This window comes from Podospora anserina, chromosome 7 (genome assembly GCF_000226545.1).
Source record: "Podospora anserina S mat+ genomic DNA chromosome 7, supercontig 1".
NCBI classification, from domain to species: domain Eukaryota; kingdom Fungi; phylum Ascomycota; class Sordariomycetes; order Sordariales; family Podosporaceae; genus Podospora; species Podospora anserina.
In genome coordinates this window covers 3,047,819-3,068,983 of record NW_001914854.1, presented here as the reverse complement: position 1 = coordinate 3,068,983, position 21,165 = coordinate 3,047,819, and the positions used below count along the sequence as shown (strand labels likewise).

General features: G+C 53.8%; 4 protein-coding genes across 4 annotated transcripts, besides 3 other annotated features; 3 read left to right on the top strand and 1 right to left on the bottom strand.

Annotated features, from left to right (window-relative positions):
* Positions 1 to 292: 292 nt before the first annotated feature.
* Positions 293 to 3,632, top strand: PODANS_7_10580 (uncharacterized protein; the record flags this gene model as incomplete). The annotated part of the gene is made up of 2 exons (XM_001908391.1): positions 293 to 3,038; positions 3,100 to 3,632. 2 exons carry the CDS (start codon positions 293 to 295, stop codon positions 3,630 to 3,632), a joined length of 3,279 nt encoding a protein of 1,092 aa, XP_001908426.1.
* A 272-nt stretch (positions 3,633 to 3,904) lies between these two features.
* Positions 3,905 to 4,015, top strand: a tRNA (tRNA-Leu).
* A 519-nt stretch (positions 4,016 to 4,534) lies between these two features.
* On the top strand, positions 4,535 to 6,901 carry PODANS_7_10570 (uncharacterized protein; the record flags this gene model as incomplete). The annotated part of the gene is made up of 1 exon (XM_001908390.1): positions 4,535 to 6,901. One exon carries the CDS (start codon positions 4,535 to 4,537, stop codon positions 6,899 to 6,901), a length of 2,367 nt encoding a protein of 788 aa, XP_001908425.1.
* Positions 6,902 to 7,359: 458 nt separating this feature from the next.
* Positions 7,360 to 7,477, top strand: a tRNA (tRNA-Gln).
* Positions 7,478 to 9,762: 2,285 nt separating this feature from the next.
* PODANS_7_10560 (uncharacterized protein) lies at positions 9,763 to 11,466 on the top strand (the record flags this gene model as incomplete). The annotated part of the gene is made up of 1 exon (XM_001908389.1): positions 9,763 to 11,466. The coding sequence occupies one exon, from the start codon at positions 9,763 to 9,765 to the stop codon at positions 11,464 to 11,466; it is 1,704 nt and encodes a 567-aa protein (XP_001908424.1).
* Positions 11,467 to 14,995: 3,529 nt separating this feature from the next.
* Positions 14,996 to 15,092: a repeat region (rgion duplique sur le chromosome 5).
* A 695-nt stretch (positions 15,093 to 15,787) lies between these two features.
* On the bottom strand, positions 15,788 to 19,210 carry PODANS_7_10550 (uncharacterized protein; the record flags this gene model as incomplete). Its single annotated transcript, XM_001908388.1, has 1 exon — positions 15,788 to 19,210. The coding sequence occupies one exon, from the start codon at positions 19,208 to 19,210 to the stop codon at positions 15,788 to 15,790; it is 3,423 nt and encodes a 1,140-aa protein (XP_001908423.1).
* Between the last annotated feature and the right edge of the window lie 1,955 nt (positions 19,211 to 21,165).

The window sequence follows — 21,165 nt, the reverse complement described above, 5'->3', positions numbered from 1 at the left end:
GTATCGCTGTTATCTTGTTAGGCCTTGAGACGTCCCTGCCAAGCTGTGGGTCATACCCCTCCAAACTTTCGCGCGCTAATCTCGAACAGGAAATTGCTGGGTAAACAAACAACATTCGCAAAGTCGCCATTCACTTGTCAGGCTCCTTTTCTGTAACAACCACTGCCATTCTCCTACGACACGACGACACCCTTCACAACGACACTCCCAATGCGATTCCTGAACCGGATCAAAAATACAACTTGAACATTTAGAAACCAGCCCACGGCGCGCACAAAACCCCGTCGCCAGCATGGCCCCCCGAGCAACAAGATCAACCCGCTCCTCCACCGCCGGCGGCGGCGCCACCTCCCGCGCCAGCACAACAGCAACAGCCACCTCCCGCTCCTCCCCAGCCGTAAACTACAACATCCCCGAAGAAAGCCCCGACAACGCCCTCCGACAGCAAGTCGCCGCCGTCTTCCGCGACGCCCAGCGCACCACCGCCTCCCACCGCAAGCTAGCCGTCACCCTCCGCAAGATGCAGGAAGCCTGCTGCTATGAGCCAACGGCTACCAAGAAAACTGCCACGACTACCAACCTCGGCGACTTTGACGAGGATGACTTCAACACCGAGTTTGTCCGCTGCGTTCTGCGCGTCATGCCCGTCAAGAAGTCGGAAGGGGTAGGCGAGAAGACGGTCAGGTTCATTGGGCTGTTTTTGCGGCATGCGATTGACAAGGACAATGAGATTACGGGCGAGGCGGATATGGATACTAGTACTATGCCTGAGACGCCTGCTACGAGACTCACGACGTATCTGATGGCAACGATTTTGCCGTTGCTGCAGGCGAAGGACAAGTTTGTGAGGTATCGGTCGACGCAGTTGATTTCACACATTATCAGCTCGCTGGATGCGATTGATGATGATTTGTTTCAGAAGCTGAGGTCGGGGTTGTTGAAGAGGATTCGGGACAAGGAGGCCATGGTGAGGGTGCAGGCTGTGCTCGGGTTGGGGAGACTGGCGGGGAATGAGGTCGAGGCTGAAGAAGATTCGGAGGATAGCGAGGGGGGTGGTGCGGGCAGTGGCCTCTTGGATAAGTTGCTGGAGGTGTTGCAGAACGATCCCAGCGCTGATGTCAGGAGGTCGCTTTTGGTGAATCTGCCTATTCTGCCCAAGACGTTGCCTTTTCTGCTTGAGAGGGCGAGGGATCAAGATGCGGCGACGAGGAGGTCGGTGTATTCGCGGCTGCTTCCCGCGCTAGGTGATTTTAGGCACTTGTCACTTTCGATGAGGGAGAAGCTGCTCCGATGGGGCTTGCGCGACAGAGATGAGAACGTCCGTAAGGCGGCCGGTCGTCTGTTCCGTGAGCGCTGGATCGAGGATTGCGCGGGGACACCACCGCCTGCTGAGACCGGTCAGCCGGCTGAGGTTTCACCCCCTAACCTCGACGCGCTCCTTGAGTTGTTGGAGCGTATCGATGTCATCAACTCTGGTGGCGAGAACGGCATCGGTCTTGAAGCCATGAAGGGTTTCTGGGAAGGTCGTCCAGACTACAGAGAAGCCATGGTCTTTGACGACACCTTCTTCGAGACTCTGAGCGCCGAGTCCGTCTTTGTCTGCCGAACCTTCAACGACTTTTGCCGCAGCGAGGGCAACGGCAAGTTTGAGCAGCTCGTCGAGGAGAAGCTCCCCGAAGTCACCAAGGTAGCCTTCTACCTCGAGCGCTACATCAAGGTCCTGATCGACGCCATCAAGCGTGCCGAAGAGCAGGAAGACCTTGAAGAGGAAGAGGAGGAGGACACGGTGGAGCAGGAGTTCATAGCAGAACAGCTCCTCCACATCGCCCTCACGCTCGACTACTCTGATGAAGTCGGTCGTCGCAAGATGTTCTCCCTCCTCCGACAGACCCTCTCGATTCCCGAACTCCCTGACGAGGTGACCAAGTTGACTGTCAACGTCCTCCGCGACATTTGCGCCCCTGACGCTGCCGGGGAAAAAGAATTCTGCTCCATCGTCCTCGAAGCCGTAGCCGACGTGCACGACACCATCGTCGACGAGCCGCCCGCGAGCGAGAACGATAACGACGATGAATCGTTCCACTCGGCTCAGTCAGAGGTGTCCACCCCCGACGGCGACACCACCCCGACCAAATCCTCCAAGAACAAGAACGTCCCTGCGCTGTCCGAGGAGGAGGCGGCCAAGAAGGCGATCAAGGAGATCATGATCAACATGAAGTGCTTGCATATCGTGCAGTGCATGCTCGCCAACGTGACGGGCGATCTCCAGCAAAACGACCACTTGGTTTCAATGCTTAACAATCTTGTTGTGCCAGCTGTCCGTTCCCACGAGGCGCCTGTGCGGGAGAGGGGTCTGGTCTGTCTGGGTTTGTGTTCGTTGTTGGATAGGTCGCTGGCGGAGGAGAATTTGACGCTGTTTATGCACTTTTTTAGCAAGGGGCATACGGCGCTGCAGATTACGGCGCTGAACATCTTGACGGACATTTTGAATGTGCATGGGTCACAGCTGTTGTCTGCTAACCCTACACTGTTGAAGGTCTACATCAAGGCTTTGAGGTCGGGGGCGAGGCATCCTGAGGTGCAGGCTTCTGCTACGGTGGCGGTGTCGAAGTTGCTGCTTGGGAGGGTGATTTCTGATCATGACTTTTCTGCGGAGCTGCTCAAGACGTTGGTTGTGGCGTACTTTGAGCCGGCGAGCAGTGACAACCAGTCTGTCAGGCAGGCGCTGAATTATTTCCTGCCGGTGTTTTGCTACAGTCGGGCGGAGAATCAGGACTTGATGAGGATTGTTGCGCTGGATGCGCTGCACACGTTGTATAATGTGAGGGAGGGGCTGGAGGATGATGACGCGGATGTGGATGAGGAGATGGTGAGTTTGGCGACGATTGGCGCTTGCTTGGTGGACTGGACGGATCCGAGGAAGTGTTACTACCCGGGCAAGGAGGAGGGGGTGGAGGGGGAGAGGAAGAATGTGAATGCGGATGTGCATTTGGAGTTTGCGAGGGGGATTTTGGAGAGGTTGTCTGGCAGTGTGCCGAGTAAGTTTGATCCGTTTCCCTCTCACGTTTGGCCGTGTGGAGAGTGCTAACGAGACGACAGGAGAGGAAAAGAAGATTATTGCTGCGCTGCTTGGCAAACTTTATGTGTCTCCGGCCTCAAGTGAGGAGCTCACTAGAGACATCTATGCCCTGGTTTGTGAGGCTGTTGAGAATGGTCTTTTGACTGATGCGACGAGTCGGAACTCTCTGTACAAATTGCATGTTGGGCTTGGCAAGATTGTCAACCAGCTTGATGCTGCTGCTGTGGCGGCGCAAATGAACTCGGCTGAAGGTCAAGTACAGAGGTACAGGAGGAGCGTTAGCAGGGCTAGTTCTGTTGGGCTGGGGAGTGTGGCCGGTGCTGGTGCTGGAAACAATGCTGGAAGGGAGGGCTCAGTTGTTTCATCCAGGGCAGGGAGCATCATCAAGGAGGAGGATGAAGAGGAGGAGGAGGCAACGGTTGTGTTGAGCAGGACGGAGCCGGTGATGAAGAGTATTGAGGAAGATGATGCGGAGGAGGATGGAGATGATAAGAGTTTGGTCAGTGAGTTGCTGGATGAGGATGAGGAAGATGAGGGTGAGGACACTCTGTGAATGCCCGGGGATGATGGTGTTGGATAGTGGTGTAGGGATGAACATATGGGATGGCGGGCTGGAAGGATAGCATGACTGGCTGGGTTGTTTGTTTTGTTTGACATGTTATGAATATGATTTGAAGACTGATGTTATCTTTTGAAAGACCTCGTGCATTATGGGACATATGAGGAGCTCTTGTGGACGGTTGGTCTTGAACATGCGCTTGGTCGGTTGACCTTGAGCAGCATCATGAGCCGTCGCTTTGGGCTTGTCTTTCAACAAATCAGTACGGTGAGATGGCCGAGCGGTCTAAGGCGCCACGTTAAGGTCTTCCTTAATCAACATCTTCTCAAAAGATTCCGTGGTCCGAAAGGGCGTGGGTTCGAATCCCACTCTCATCATTCATTTTTGTAGTTTTTGCATTCCTCACTTCATGCAACCCTTGAGAGTTTCAAAATGGTGTTGGCGAACAAGTCGGGAACCCTGGTTTCACAATAGAGCAGTGTGAAGATCAGAAATTGGACAGCTCGGTTGGTACTGAGAGCAAGGCGCGCCCTGAAGCATAACGCTAAGGCTGGTGAGAGCCAGAACTCAGCGACAGCTCACAGAGAGCTCCAGTGTTCACCCTATCATCAGCTATTGCGTCCAGCTTTTCCACAGCCCGACTCACATGCTGAGCTTTTTTTTTTTTTCTCTTTCTCTCAAGGTACGTACTCCGTCCCTATCCGCTAATCAGACAGGAATTGGCCAATCAGCGGTGCCCTGTCGATAACAAGCGCGGGGGAGGGGTAAAATTTCTCTGCCCCGGATTTTCATTTTGACAGAAATGGAGGGGCAATCCGAGAGCGCTGCTGGGTCAGGGACGACTCACTTTGCTCCAGTCACGCAAGTGTGACAACCACCCCCAACACAACTCAAAAATGTCGTCTCTTCGGATCCTGCTGGTCGGCAACGGTGGCCGCGAGCACGCCCTTGCCTGGAAGCTCTCCCAATCGCCATATGTGGAATCCATCATCGCCGTTCCTGGCAACGGCGGTACCGCGGGGTTACCCAAGGTGACCAACACCACCGCCGTTAAGCCCAACGACTACCCCGGCCTCGTCGAGTTCGCAAAGAAGAACAACATTAACCTCGTCGTCCCTGGCCCGGAGGCGCCCCTCGTCGACGGCATCGAGGGCTACTTCCGCGAGGCCGGCATCCCCGTCTTTGGCCCCTCCAGGGAGGCCGCGCGCATGGAGGGCAGCAAGACCTTTTCCAAGGACTTTATGAAGAAGCACAACATCCCGACTGCCGCCTACGAGAACTTTTCCGACTACGAAAAGGCCAGCGAGTATCTGAAGACTGTCAAGCACAATGTTGTCATCAAGGCCACTGGTTTGGCTGCTGGCAAGGGTGTTATCCTTCCCCAGACTCAGGAGGAGGCTCAGCAGGGTTTGAAGGATATCATGCAGGACAAGGCGTTTGGTGATGCTGGCAACGAGGTCGTCATTGAGGAATTTTTGGTTGGTGACGAGCTGAGCATCCTGTCTTTCTGCGACGGTACCACGATCAAGTCCCTGCCTGCTGCCCAGGATCACAAGCGAATTGGCGATGGCGACACTGGGCTGAACACTGGCGGTATGGGATGCTATGCGCCCACTAAGCTCGCTACCCCTGAGCTCCTCGCTCGTGTTGAGCGCGAGATTCTTCAGCCTACCATTGATGGTATGCGCAAGGATGGCTTCCCCTTCAAGGGCTGCCTTTTTACTGGCCTGATGATTGCCCCTGATGGCACCCCCAAGGTGCTCGAGTACAACGTCCGCTTTGGCGACCCGGAGACCCAGACGGTTCTGCCATTGCTCGAGTCCGATCTCGCCAAGATCATGTACGCCTGCGCCGGCCCTATCCCCTACCTCGAGGACGTCCCCGTCAAGGTGTCCAACAAGTTTTCCACCACCGTGGTGGTTGCTGCCCCTGGCTACCCCGAGTCATACCCCAAGAATATCCCCATGCAGGTGTCAGCTGCTCCCCAAGATATCACCATCTTCCACGCTGGTACCAAGCTCACTGGTGACGTTTTGGTCACTGATGGTGGCCGTGTCATTGCTGCGAATGCTGTTGGCGAGTCTCTCCGTGCTGCTGTTGACAAGGCGTATGAGGGCGTCAAGCTCATCAACTTTGATGGCATGTACTACCGCAACGACATTGCTCACCGTGCTTTCCGTGAGTCAGAGGCTTCTGGCAAGCTCACTTATGCCCAAGCTGGTGTGAGCATCGATGCCGGAAACGAGCTTGTCGACCGCATCAAGGCTGCCGTGGCCACCACCCGCCGCGCTGGCGCCGACGCTGTGATCGGTGGCTTCGGTGGAGAGGTCGATCTCTCCCAGGCCGGTTTCCCCGGTGCGCCCATCGTTGTCGGTGCCATCGACGGTGTCGGCACCAAGCTCATCATTGCCCAGAAGATGAACAAGCACGACACCGTTGGTATTGATCTCGTCGCCATGAACGTCAACGATCTTGTCGTCCAGGGTGCTGAGCCCTTCATGTTCCTCGATTACTACGGCTGCAGTCGCCTTGATGTGTCCGTTGCTGCTTCTTTCGTTGAGGGTGTTGCCAAGGGCTGCCTCGAGTCTGGCTGTGCTCTTGTTGGAGGTGAAACGGCTGAGATGCCTGACCTCTACACTGGCGATGACTACGATGCTGCCGGCGCCGCCATTGGTGTCATGAAGGCTGAGCAGCGTCTCCCCCGCAAGGATGCCATGGTTGAAGGCGATGTCCTCATCGGTCTTACTTCTTCTGGTGTTCACTCCAATGGTTTCTCCCTCGTCCGCAAGGTCGTTCAGAAGTGTGGCCTTGAGTACACAGATGCCTGCCCATGGGACGGCTCCAAGTCTGTCGGCGAGGCGCTTTTGACCCCCACGAAGATCTATGTCAAGCCTTTGCTCAAGGTTCTGGCTTCTGAGCCCGGTGCTGCTGCTGTCAAGGGTATGGCGCATATCACTGGTGGTGGTCTGACTGAGAACGTCCCCCGCATGTTGCCCAAGCACCTCTCTGCTGAGATTGATGTCGCGGCGTGGGAGTTGCCGCCTGTGTTCAAGTGGCTTGCCGAGAGCGTTGAGCCCGCCGAGATGGGCAGGACGTTCAACACTGGTATTGGCATGGTGGTTGCTGTTGCTGCTGAGGGTGTTGAGGGTGTTGTTAAGGGGTTGGAGGAGGCTGGTGAGAAGGTGTATACTTTGGGTAGGTTGACGAAGAGGCCGGAGGGTGGTAATGGGTGTGAGTTGAGGAATTTGGAGAGCTGGGCTTAGTTATGAGGGGATAATGAGATGGTAGAATAAAAACGTAAGATAATGACATGGGTTGGGAAATAAAAAATGTAAATAGTGAGAGGGGTAATTATGAATTTTGAGGCATTGGGGGGGCTTTGCTTTGATTTTACTATGATGACTTCGCATTAAGGACTGTGAACTCGCCAGTTGTGTATGATTTGACGGTTGGTTCTCAAACAATCGTCTGTCACACTGCACTTTTTTGTTCAATTTCATTCCATAGTTTTGAATTGCACATACCACACCCAAAGATACAACAGGATTGTTTCATTGGTTTTTTTCTTTCTTTTTTTTTTCCCCTCGGAATGAATTGACCTTGAGGTGTTTCAGTGTTGGGATGTTGGCGAGTGCTTTTCTGTATCCCGTTCCACGCCGCCACCACATATGTTGAGTGATATGGCAGTTGTCTGACCTGTATGGGCATGTTCCAATAAATTGGTTCTATAGTGTAGCGGTTATCACTCCGGATTCTGAAAACAATCTCTCGTGCTCCATCATACAAAGTACGTAAGAGAAATTCTTCCGGCAACCCCGGTTCGAGTCCGGGTAGGACCTTTAGTTTTTTGGGTTTTGATATGTGTTTTGGGAGGTTAGGCATGTGGTGTTTGGTTTGTTGTTCTGGTAGGTTTATGTTTTTGATGTTTATAGTTTCTGAAAGGCGGAGCTGTATGTGAGGGGTTGGGGAAGTGTTTTTGTCGTCCTATCTTTTGAGGGTATTTGGGAAGCGCTGTTCTTGTGGGTGTTTGTGTATTGTAAGAGGGAGATTTACTGTGGTTGTTGTGTGTCCTTTCTGCTCGTCAGGTTGTGTGTGCGTGTGCTCAAAATATCCCCAGGATTAGCTCCCTTTTCTTCTTCTTCCATGCTAGATACTCCACGCTCGCTTTTTTCTTTGAGCAGACCCTTACCTCGCCCTGATACCCCCGGAGAAACGATGGAAATATGGCCTGGGCTTCATCAGCCTGCAGATGAAATGATGACCTGCACAAAATCTGTCGCCAATGGTAGTGACGCATTATTAGAGCGTCATCCTAGAGCTAAATACGCCTTTGGAGCATATTTACCCTCAAAAAAGCCTTGTTTAACGACGCGCAAAGTTTCCCACATCGTCTACGATACGAAAAGTTCTTCCAGTTTCCTGTCCCACTTCGCCTTGCCCTCCTCGAGTGTGCCCTCCTCGAGTGTCTCCTTCTTGGGGCTAAATTGTTGGCAGAGCCACCTGAGAGCAGGTTTGTGAGGGTTCTCCACATCTTGTAGCATCAGGGAGTGGTGGCGATGGAGATTCCCCAAGAAATCCTTGATGAACCATTCTTTCCCCTCGCCCACCCTATCCCTAATTTTTACTATGCCATCCCAATAGTGGAAAAAACGGCCCTGATTAACCAACAGGCTATAGTCGCGGGCAGGCCTAACAGGATGATCTGTGAACATGCTTATGAGGGTCAATATGGTGGCGAGAGGCCAACTTTGATCGGGGGGTCGTTGAGACAAGGCCGCTTCATGCTCAACCAGGTCTCCATTTCGGAGCTGGTAGTGCATCAATGGAAGAGACAAAGCCAATGCGCCGAAGAAAGACGAGCCGTCCTTGTCCACGGCCAGGTACTCCTCGGGGGGATTGCGCACCCCTCGAAACCATTGGGCTTGGATAATATTGTTCACATCCATGCCGAGCAGTTTTTGAAACCGTTTGCGCTGCTCCGTCAGCTCATCCCGGGAAGCCCAGAATTCCCTCTCCTGTTCCCGAGCCTTGAGCCACTCTTCGGGAGTGTTTGGTGATGTCTCCCCCCCTGGCGAAGAAATAAGGGAAACCAGAGATGCCAAGAGTTGTTTGACCACGTGTTGATGTGAAACATCATGTTTCGCACATGGCGAAGTCTGGGGAACTCCAGGTCGCTTCTATTCGTCCAGGAAAGATGCCATAGTTTGTGGACGGTGGCGTGCTTCGTGTCTAAGTCTGATAGCTCCAGACCAGAGTGGACTCGCATCAGGTCCTCGAATGCATCGAGCCAGCCGAAAATTGGCTTTTGTTCTGCATATTCGGGACGATAAGTAACATCGAGCGGGTTAGTACCGTCGAGAGCGAAGGACTTGGGTGGTGTGTAGCCACGGGGGGTGGGTTCCCAGCCTTGTTCATTGGCGAGACGGACGGGCGAGTAGACACTTTAGTGAAGAAAGGTGGCTATGAGTTTTGGCAGTTCCACCGAGAGAGACTGGGCTGGAGACATCAGTGTCGATGCCCTCCAGTTCGACATTTTTTTTGGAAGAGCAGGCTTCCCATCGGGGCCTGTCTCGGACCGAGAAACAGTGATCTGGGCATGCTTGGGGAATATCAAGGGCGGGTGGCACTCCTCAACAGAGGCTTTATACAGCCCCCCTGCTGATCCGTAGAGTCTAAGTTGTCGACAATCATGTGGGAGGCTTTTCGACTTGAGAGGTGAATCGGAGATGTTAAGCATATATGTTTATGAATGAAATGTGGTGTTGATATATGTCTCTCTGGTTTTGATCGACCAGCCAATCAGAGGCCTTTCCAGCTGGACTGGGGTAGGATGACAAGAGCGGCAGGCAGATGGCCGGTCCACTTCTCCCCCATGTTCGATGGTGCGCCAGCGCCACTTCGCATCGCGGCACGAAACCAACGACCCATATCTAGTGTGAGAAATTACAACCAAATTTACTACTGAGTACCGAGTGCTGAGCACTCAGCACTACTCGGAACCCGACAGCTAGACCGACCGACCGACTGACCAACTCACTTACTCCCACAAACCACCCATGACCAACCTCGAAACCGAGCGACACCGGTGCGCTTCAGTTTGCCGGGGGACGACAACAACACCAAGATGTACCTCCACCCAGCTTCGAGTCCGCCATTAACAGGCCGCGCCTGGCCCGGCTGGCTACCCTCCTTTTCCAACGATGCTGGCGGTGGGCATGACGATGGGGACCATCCCGACAAGGATCTCCAGAACTGGTCGAGTCTAATCGGCATAATAACCGCCATCTGCGGCAATGTCCTCATTGCTCTGGCTCTCAACGTCCAGCGGTATGCGCATATTCGGTTACACAGACACAAAGTGGCAATGCGGGAGCGCGCAAGGCAGGCACTGAAGCATGCCAATTCTGCGTCGCAAAGCTCTGGACTAGGGGGCTATGGAGCGGCCGAGACATCCCCCTTGGACGGTGTGCTGAGTGAGATCAGTGAAGAAACCCGTGATTCGACCGAGACGGACCCCCTCACGCATTCGTTCCGGTCCGACGACTCTCGCTGGAGCGGAAGCTCTGACAGCGACGAAGCCAAGGTCCCCTCGACGTATCTCAAGGACCCTTACTGGTGGTTGGGGCAGGTTCTCATCACGGTGGGTGAGATGGGCAACTTTTTGGCCTATGGCTTTGCGCCGGCGTCTATTGTCAGCCCGCTCGGCGTGGTTGCTCTTGTTTCGAATTGTGTGATAGCGCCCATCTTTTTCAAGGAGATATTCCGCCAACGCGACTTCTGGGGTGTCGTTATTGCTATCGGAGGCGCGGTTACGGTGGTCTTGAGCGCAGATTCGGAGGAGACCAAGATGGGGCCGCACGAGGTGTGGGATGCCATCACCACCATGGAGTTCAAGATTTATATGGGCGCCAGCTGCGGTCTGATTGCGCTGTTGATGTATCTCAGCCCTCGGTACGGGAATCGTACCATTCTTATCGATTTGGGCCTGGTTGGCTTGTTTGGAGGCTACACAGCGCTTTCAACCAAGGGTGTATCCTCGATGCTCTCATCAACCCTCCTCGGTGCTTTCACCACTCCAGTCACCTATGTCCTTCTCTTCGTCCTCCTCTCAACGGCCATCATGCAGGTCCGCTTCCTCAACAAGGCCCTCCAGAGATTCGACTCCACCCAAGTCATCCCGATCCAATTCGTCCTGTTCACGCTCTCCGTCATCATCGGCAGCGCTGTCCTCTACCGCGACTTTGAGCGCACTACCAAGGAACGCGCCGCCAAATTCATCGGTGGCTGTCTCCTCACCTTTTTCGGCGTCTTCCTCATCACGAGCGGCCGGCCCCGCCACGACGACGAAGACGAAGCCGCCCTCTCCGACGCCGAAGGCATAGAAGAAACCATCGGTCTCTCCAACCAAGATCCCGGCACCAACTCCCTTGCCCGGACCTCCTCCCGCAGAGGTAGCGACTCGGCAGTTGTAGGACGATCCAGGCGGTCTTCCCGCGTGAGCTTCACAAACAAACCCTTAGCCGCCCTTTCCAAGCAGAAACCCTCTCTCATCAACGAGGACGATTACGATGAAGACCACGAGGATGCGCCTTTGTTAGGTCCATGGAGGGACAGCACGCCCCCTAATCATAACCATTTCCGCCACCCAGGGATGGGGGCACATACCATTTCTTCGGATTCCGTTCCCTCCGTTATACCGTCAGCGGCAGTCTCAGATACAGACCATAACCCATTGGTGACTTTGTCTTCAACGCCCCCACCAATAACCACCATCCCACCTACCACACCCCGAAGCCACCCTCTATTCCGAGGATCTTCACCACAGTAGGCGTGACAGCGGGAGGAAACCCAGTTATTTCCCCCTCTCCCTTCTCCACCACCTTGACCAGCAGTGGTGACAGACAAAATTGTTATCACATCTGGAAGGGTCCCCAACCCAACTCCTCCCAACCCACAAACGAAACCGACCTTCTCTCAGAAACAGCCTTTTTGTCCCGTCAGAAGAGGTCTCAGACACGGAACAGGGTCTGGGCCAGGGTCAACAAACTGTCAGCGCGGGGGTGGAAAGTACTGGTAATGAAACGGGGTTTATCAGAAGGCGGGCAAGAAGTTTGAGTCATACACTAGGGGAGTTCCTGGGTGTTAGTGCTGCCCCGTCAAGAGCGGCTTCTCAAAGTGAAGAGGATGGGGGGGTTTTGGCTAGAGCGAGGACGTCGGGGGGGGAGGGGAGAAGGGGATATAATAGTGTGGAGACTTTATAACCTGACCTAGCATTGTTTGTGCTTGTTTTCTTTAGGGTGGGTAGGTGGGTGTGTTTATTGGGAAGGAGACTTTGGCTTTAAAGATCGTTAGCATTTGTTTTTGTGTGGCGTACTAGCATAGGCATTTGGACATGGGCGTTTTTGTGGCTTGGAGTTTGGGTTCAGGATGGGGAAGGAGTATATATGTTTATGGGATACACTTTGTTTTTATGGGTGACAGAGGGGCAGCAAGGGGAGGGGGGGGGTGAAAGGAATTATGAGGTTGTATAAATCATCAGCTTTGTTCAATACAGCGTTAAGAGATGGGGTGATATGTCATCTCTTTCCACCCCCCAAAAAACCGTTACGGGGTAACTGAGGGGGCTGTGACTGAGTATGGGGTGTCTGTAAAGTTGGTTGTCTAATTGTGACTCTTTACCTCGAGAGCAGCTTCATGTCATTGATAGCATCTCGGTTGGGGAGGGCAAAATTTGTCTGACACAGATGTCATCTTTTTTTTGAAGGTCCTTGTGGTTCCAGTCATTGTCCTGCCTGCCAGTATGTCCTATTTATGATCTGCTATCTAAGGTGTCCAAGCATCTATTCTGTACACCTCCTCTCGGCTATCTTAAATGCCTTCCATGGGAATTTCGTCAATACCATATCATCACTCTCGTATATGTAATTATTGAAGTTGAACGAAGCCAGACAATACTCTTCACAAGGAAGGAGCGTTTGGGAAGGTGGGCTATCGCTCCTGCCTCGCTACCTCAACCCCACACGTTCCTTCCCTGAGCTGTTGCCCTGCCTAAAACGCGAACCTGTTTTGCACAAAAAAATCGAAGCCCTAATTCACCCTGCTACTGCCCGCAATTAGAGTTTTCGTCTCAACATCTTTGTCTCAGCATCTTCAACCCAGCTTAGCCACCAAGTCAACACCTCCTCAGAGCTCCCCCACTACCTCGACTAGGGGTGTATTGAGGATGGGCCGAAAAGCGATCGATATCGAGGTATGTTTTCGACTTTTATTGTGTTTTGTACTAGACGGCCACTGATGGGTTTGTAGATGGTGATGAATCCAAACACGATATCGATTCAAACTCTCCCACAACTTAACAGTCTTGATCTCAACATCTTTGGCTGTCTCCAACTGCCAAGTCAACGCCTACTCAGAGCTTCCTCCCTATCCTAGCTCTCAGACGGTTACTATTGAGGTATGTTCGACATTGGTTGTTTCATTGACCATCACTAACGTTTCTGCAGCACAAGGTGAGCTTCCCGCCTGCTGGCGGTCAAGTGTGGCTTGCTCGCGCCCAAACCAAGTATTATCTTTCGTGCCTGGACGACCACCTGCCTGGTGTGCTCGCGGCTCTTTATGGCTTCCTAGCGATCAGCTATCGTTTCCTCCCGATTACCTCAAACACAGCAGCGCGTGGACGCGCAAGGACAGGTCGAGCTTACTCTCCAGCAGGAGTTTCCTCTCCTCTCGAGGTTGACGAGCGCAAGAACCAGCACCCGTTCTTTGCCATCTTCAAGTCCCCGACCTTACCACAGCTCAACCAAAGCACTGCACCGAAGCTGGACGAGGTCTTCCGTCCTGTCTGGGACCGTCTGATCCCACCCATTGACATCTACTTGTCTATTTGGAATGCCGAGCTTAACATTGAGAGGCTTCGACGCACTCCCTAAGGCGACGGACCAGACGCCCACCTCGCCAAGCTTGTAGGCTTGTTTCAGCAACGGGACGCGGGCAATCTTCTTGACTCGGGCATAGTACCGGCTTTTCATGAGATCAAGTCGCACAGTACCTATCTCGTCCGATCCCGCGCTGTCGTATCCCAGGCTGCCCTTTCCCAGATTGCCTCCTTCTCAATCAACATCGTCTTTCCCCATCTTGACTTTAGACTTGGGACTCCTGGTGCTAGGGACATAACAACCACCAAGAAGGCCGTGATGAAGCATCTTCATGCAGCAGCAGACAACAAACTCAAGATCAAGATCCGGCGTTTGCCATCACAAATGGTGGCTCATGCCCAAATCATCGCACAAGCGGCCGTTGTCCAAGTCGCTGATCAGCTCCTCGCCTTCTATTTCCCTGCGAAGATGACGATGGACGCGCATGCAACCAGTCTTCGTTATGCCAAAGCACGTAATCCCGAGCTTGGTTTGCATCAGTCACTTCACAAGTATTATCTGAATCACCTAAACCGCTTTCCCGACCTTCAACAGGCGCTCTCGTCTGCGAGCGCACCTGCAGCACTCCCCGGAACACGAGGACGAGACGCAGCCGAGTCCGAAATCGTACTTCCTCCGGCGAGAAGCGAGGGCCCGCATGTCGAATACCTCTTCGCCGTGAGCGAACGCGCGGACCTCTTTCCAGACCTCCAACAGACGCTGGATACATGCACCGGTGCGATGACCGAAGAGATTTGAGGGCTCATCAAGGACGTCTACGCTCAGTATCTGGAGCAGTTTTCAGGTGTTGTGCTGGCAACTCCTTATGCTGTCACCAGACCAAAGGTCGACCGTACATACTCTGCGACATCGCCATCGTTGGCGAGGCGGCCAAGTTATCCGAACACGATATTCTCCATATCCCTTGGTTTTACAACCCACCTGTCATGGTCGGTGATCCAGCCCAACACGGACCCTTTCTCGGAGTTTGCTTTGGGGCGCTTGTAAGCGTTGATATTGTCTTGCTGTTTATTATGCCTATTGTATATGGTTACCCCAGCATCTTTTTATCGGCGCTTGCAGCTGGCAGCTTTCCATCCAAACTCTCTTTCACCACCGTTCGCGGGCTCGAATGAACATTATCAGCAGCGTTTACTAGCCTAATATCATCCATCCGAGCCTTGGATCAGCTGTGTTTGCGAGCGCTGCATGACTCAACCGAGCTTTATATATCCACAAATGAGTAATGTCTTTGATGGCTCCGTTGTTGGAAGACTGGGTTTTACTCGATGAAGATAAGATGAGACACTGGAAAGGCTTCAAGGGTTTGAGACAGTCCTTGATGACGAAGACGGTACAAGGTGGAATGAAAGGATGGTGACTGGGTTTTGGAACGGGCCGTCAAAGATAGTTGATATGTCTTTGAGAATAGTCAGTAGATCAAGCGCAGCGCCGGCAAGAATACAGTAAAAGGTGACCCGGTTGGCGAACATGCATCGACCAAAGGGCAGAGTATGGCGAATCTTGCATGCAGAAAGGTCATCTTTAAAGATAATTACTGGGTTTATGAAGATGGTTTCTAGGTGTTGAATGTGTATCGATGGGCCTGTGAGGATAGTTCAAAGGCGTTGAATGATAGTTGAAAGGGGATTTAATACAAGGTTACCTCTATCAGGAATGCAGACTTTATTACAACTCTGTTCTGTAATACTGGGAAACATATATCATGATGCTGGGTGCGTGCCGTTTTTTCGGGGATAGCTAAACATCACCAACAAACATAACCCACAAAAAGGTCTGACTCTAACAACTACTCAATATACTATTAATTATTCTCTAACCCATCCAGTCCGGAATCTATACCCCCATCCATCCCATTCGCTTTCTACCTTGTCCTCCCCAATAACCGTCATGCTATGCACAAAAGACTCAGCAAGTAATTACAACCCCCCCCCCCCAATCTTGATTAAAAGCTACCTGTATACATCAATCTTCCGTAAAACCGTACCGCCATGCCGTCATCGTACTCGTACTCATCTCCGGGTCATGTTTCCAAAAACAAACAAGTCATCAGACATCCCCCGCAAGCCAAATACAACAGTAGTGGCAAAACAGACACGCCTGTCTCACGCTATACGTCCGACGTTTTGCCATCTCGTCGTCATATTTCTCCAATTCATCCCATAACATCATTGTTTTCTTTTTCGCAAAAAAAAAAAAAAAAGTCATGACATCTCAAACATCCCTCACACCCCTCTGTATCCTCCTCATGGCATCCCGGTGCGCCTCCAACATCCCCCGATCCCTCCTCATCCGCTCCTCAAACTCCCTCTGCCTCCCCTCCCTCTCCAGCCTCGTGCTCTCCAGCCTCGCCGCCTCGGCCTCCTTTTGCTCCATCATCACCCCGCGTTGAATGTCAATGTTCCTCTGGATTTCAACACTACTCCCAGGGGTGTTTCCACTGTGCCGATCTCCTACGGATTGGAAAGCACCCTTGAGACTGGTCATGGAGGTGGTACTTCCTAAATTAAGCAACCCCCCCGAAAGAGGCGGGCCGTGGTGGAAGCCATCACCTCCGACAGACCTGTGTCGGGCCAACGTCTTTGGCCGTGCGTTGACCCGGAGGTCAGCTTGAACGCTGTTGCGGAATTTGGCGAGCTGCGCCTGGCGAACAGCTTCGGTAGGTACTGTGCTATGACGGAGAGGCTGGTGTGAGTCGAAAGTGGTAGACTCTGGTGTTGCGCGTGGGGAAGGGTGAGAGGTGGCAGGTGGCGTAGGACTTCGCAGCCCTGAACGCTGGCGTATAAGCGCCTGCTGGGGCTGCATAGGCATACTGCTCTGTCGGATCAACGCACGGCGTTGGGATAGTGGCAGGTCATCGAGGTCGACGCCGACTGCTGGGCTGGAGCAATCGCTAGGGACATTGTTAGGTGCAGAGTGGCTGTGCAGACTCTCGTATTCAGAGGAAGGCCTTGCGACAGGAAAGATTGGTATTCCGTAGGGAATTGGTTCAGCAGTCTGAGCGTAGATTGACCCAGACGCTTTATTGCGGAGGAGCGTCTCGCGCACACCCATGAGAGTAGGCGGAGAGTACAAGGATTGTTGGCTGATCCGTGTCATGTTCGGGACCGAGGTTGAAGACAACAGCCCATGAGGGACCGCAGATGCCGAGTTTGTGTTCGGCATGGTCCAGGTTGTATCTGAGGGAAAATGGGCTGAAACGTGTTCAGTTGGCTCATGATCGCCCTCTTCCGCGATGGGCTCGGCGATAAGTCTCGAATTTCGCCCCTTGAGCATCACGCCCGTCATGGAAGAGGAGCGATAGGGACCGTTCAACTTTCCTTGCTGCAGGTCAGGCGAAGAGCCAGGCTGGACAGCAGAGGCATTCGAATCTGGATACGCCGAGAACGATGTCCTGGAACTGCTCCTGCTGACAGGTTGGCCTGTGTAGTTTGACATGGCGCTAGCCGATCGAGGGGCGTATGGAGGAATGCTCGCATTCTCGGCTGTTTGCTGAAGGTCGACAACGTCAAGGGGCGCCGGTTCTTCGTCTGAGCCGTCTTGTGCTGCAACGATCTCTTGCTGGAGCTCATCTGGGTCAGGGATCTCAGCCACACTCAGGTGTTTCGCCCACTCATTTGTACGATAACACAATGCTACTCGGGACAAGGCTGGTGGAAGATTCCCTCTCGTCAGACTGGCGGCAACGGAATCCAATGATTCCCCTCTGACCGCAGCATCATCCCCATCTTTTGCACCGTCCTCATCACGCTTGGGGCTTCCCACAGGGTCCGCCCGCGAGCTGTCCTCGGCAGGATCCATCTTCTTCTCGACCTCGGAGTCAGCCTGGAATTGCGGTAAGGGTGCAGGATTCTTTTCTTCAGGAACAAAGCCTCCTTGTTCAAGAGCCGGCGAGGACTTGGCCGAGCGTGACTCGGCAATAGCAAGCACGTCCACGTCGGAGAGCCTTGTGGGTATCTCAGGAATCATATCACCAACCTCCCTAGAGCTCAGCGACGTTTCCTCCTCTTGTTTCATCTCAGGGACTGCCGCCTCTGTCCTTTTGGCTCCCGGCGTACTAGACTCGGCCGACTGGGGTTTTGATTTCCAGGCGGGCAGTTCCATTTTCACATCAGTAGTTGGCGATGGTGTCGCTGAGACTTCTCCCAGAGAGCTCAAGTCGTCCAAAACCGCAGCAAGAGAGTCGAGGTCGTCCCTATTTTGGACAGACTCGACAGCCAAGTCTTCTGCGCTTTCGCCCACTCCCTCGATGATCCCACGCTTGCTGTGGGCAGACCGCCGGGAAAGGCCCCTAAGCAGCTTGGCCGAACCACTCGACAGTCTCTCGGCAAGCTTTTCCGCCGTTGAATTTCTAATCCGAGGTCCAGGCACATTCTCCCGGGCTTCCTCGTCGGCACAGGTTGCAGCAAACGAGGAACGATCCTCCTCGCTTTTAGCATTGGACAGCTGGAAAGGCAGACTGAGAATGGGAACCTCAGGGGTGTGAAGCGAGTTTCGTTGAGAGTTACGTTGTGAGCTGCGTCTGGAATTCATCATGATATAACTCTCGCGTCTCATATGACCATCGTGAGTGTGCGAAGAGGTAACCTCAGGGGTCGAGCGCCCGCGAAGCTCGTCCTCACTAATCCTGACCGTGAATCTTCTCCCATCGCCGACGTCTCTGGCGATAACAGTCTCATTCACGTCGGCCTTCTCCGAGGGCGTAGGGTCCGCCAGAGGGTCGACATATACCTCGGTCGCTACAATCCCATCAGTCTCAGTCGGGGACTTGGTGCGTCTCGAGTAGGCCAGAGTGGCAGAGCTGTGACGAATTCGCTTCTCGTCATCCATATCGCCCAATGCCGAGTCGGAGGCCTGGTGGGTCGGGGTGTTCTCGCCATAGATACGCTCCCAGCGACGGAGCTCGCGAGCCGTCATCTCCTCGACTTGGCGGCCGATGATCTCCTCTTCGATACGAAGGTTCCGCTCTCCTTCGGCAATCTCCTCCTCACGTTTGCTTCGACGGTCTTTGATGAGACGCCAGAGCCTGAGCTGAGAAACAATGCCGGCGAGGAAGATGAGTATTGTGACAGCGAGTTCAACCCGAATGCCGCGTGTGAGTGGGTAGGTATTCGCGCCAAGGGGAAACAGCTTGTCGTTGAGTGCCCAAATGTACGCCCAAAACTCCTTGAGACCAGCGCGAGTGAAGCAATCGATTCCGAGAACAGTCACGGTGGCCCCTGAGAAGGAAATACATGCGATAAGTGCATATGCCCGAATCTGCGTCCATGGCACAAAGTACACCCCGAAGCCTGAGAAGGTGAACGAGGCAATGAACAAAACCTTGCCAACAGTTGATGGGACAAGTCCACCGGGCTGAAGAGTCAGCAGCCACATGCTGAGACAAAAGCCTCCCAGAAGACCGGCCAGACACTCGGTGAGTTCCTTAAAAACGATGGCAAGGCCACCGAGAACAGCTCCGGTGCAGACAGCTGCTACCACGTATGCTCCTTGGACAGCGTCACTGACTGGTGGCACCATGACGTACAAGATCAGCGCTGTTGTCCCTAAACTTGCCAGGTAGGCGGTTGAGAAAAAGGTGTGTAGCCATTTTGTCTTGATCCCCACGATAGCATAGACGAAGCCGGTGATGAGCATAATGGCACCGGAAACAGCCCATCCGGGGGTGATGACAGGCTGTAGGGGAAGCTGGTCATCTGGAAGCGGAGCTGGAGAACGGTAAGCTATGGTGCTCAACAATCAGATGCTGGCAGACCAGATCCCACTTACCATCGAGGGCGCTGGTGTTGAACAGAGAGGCCGGATCAACAGTTGATTTGGCAGAAGGCGGCAATGTGGACGAGGGATTTAGGGTACCAATGACCGGAGAGCCAGAGGGGGCGATTGACCTTGTCGTTTCCGATCCGGCCTCTGTCAACGTCCGAGTCGGCGTGACCGTTGTCGAGGGGGTCACTTCGTCTCGCTTTGCTGGCCCGAGACCACCCGCGGCAGCGAAGCCAACCAGAAGCCCCAGACAAACCAGAGCTTTTCCAGAGCTCTGTGCAAGCTTCATATTGGCCAGCCTGCGAGTTGCACGCTCGATATCGTGACCGCTATCCTAAGTTGCGCGGAGGCCCTACTGGAAACCGACGGGAGCAGTTTGCCAGCTCATAGCACGGTGAAGAAGCAGCGATATTCTTTGACACCGGATTGCCTTTCAACAAATACTGCCAGCGTTGGGTGGACTTGATGGCGGTGATACGGAACGGATCAGACTGAAGGAGGCCCGGCAGCAAACACCGGGTGCTGAAGCTCAGTCTAGACGCTTGCCTGGGACAGGAGGGGAAGAAGACGAGGGACATGCGGCAGATCAAACGATATGACAAGGCGGAGAACATATAACAGGTAGCTGAGAAAAACCAGGGATTACCGGCGGGCGGGGGGGGGGGGTTGGAGCCAGTGTCAAGCCACTCGAGGCAGGCCCCAAGGATGAACTGGTCCATGATCCGCCGACAATAACTGGCATAACCCGTCCACGAGAAACAATATCTGAGATGGGGCCGCTCGTCCAGATCACGGTACGGTTAACGGGATGGATATCAGGAGACGCCAGGAAACAGCAGGAGCCTCGACGAGCCGGCACGAGCACCTAAGGCGTCCGTTGGGAGGCCGGCCATGGCACACCAGGAGACGTCCATCGTCGACATGGTGCTGGGCAAGCTGTAGTTCGAGTGGATGGTCAGCGAGGCCAGCACTCGAAGCAGGAGACTAGCGGGACGTCAACGAGGTTGACGACTCGACGTGGGGTGCTCAATGGGGTGTGTGACTGCGGCAAAGGCGTCCAAGCTAACGACCGGCCTCCGCAGAGCCGACAGGGTTCAGCAACGCCGCCAAGGGGTTGGCGCGTGCCGTATCCGGACCTGAGGTTGACAAAAGTGGGCGCTTTCATCCAAGATTGCCCAGATCAAGACGCATCGTGCGGCCGTGATTCGCTGTGATGTGCTGTTGCCCATGCCTCGAGCTCCGCTTCAACGACACCCCAAATCTTGACATAGCCAAATTCGTGGAAATCCAGTCCAACGTCGGGCATTTTCCTCCCCCATGCTGGAAACCTTGTGGACTCGTGTAGTCTACGCTACCACTCTAGACGCAGTTCGTCCCCAAAAAAAACCTGGTGTCTCTCCGGATGAGACAGAGTTGACGCAGGCTAAATTACCGACCTTTCGCTGGTTGCCGTACGGAATCAGCCCGGCAGTGAGCGGCGGGAGGCATGGTGAAGAACTAATTTGATGGCGGCTGTTGTTACCGAACGTGGCTCAACTTGCCATCTTCTGGCTAGGCTGATGAGGACTGGTTTGTTATCCCCGTCTCACATGTCGAGAGCACGAGATGCAATCGGCCGACTGACTGCCGGAAAACCGAAGGAAGTTGTAGTTGCTCCCCCACAGATAGCCGGTACCTGATTTCCATTGATTAGCAGTTTGCGACGCCAAGACGCGGGATGTTACTTGGACGCGCCCAACCATCCAGAGGCCATCATACGGTCCACGTACCGTGCGGATGAATAGATAGACTAGAAACAAACCACGATAAACAAAGACAAAAGAAGAAAG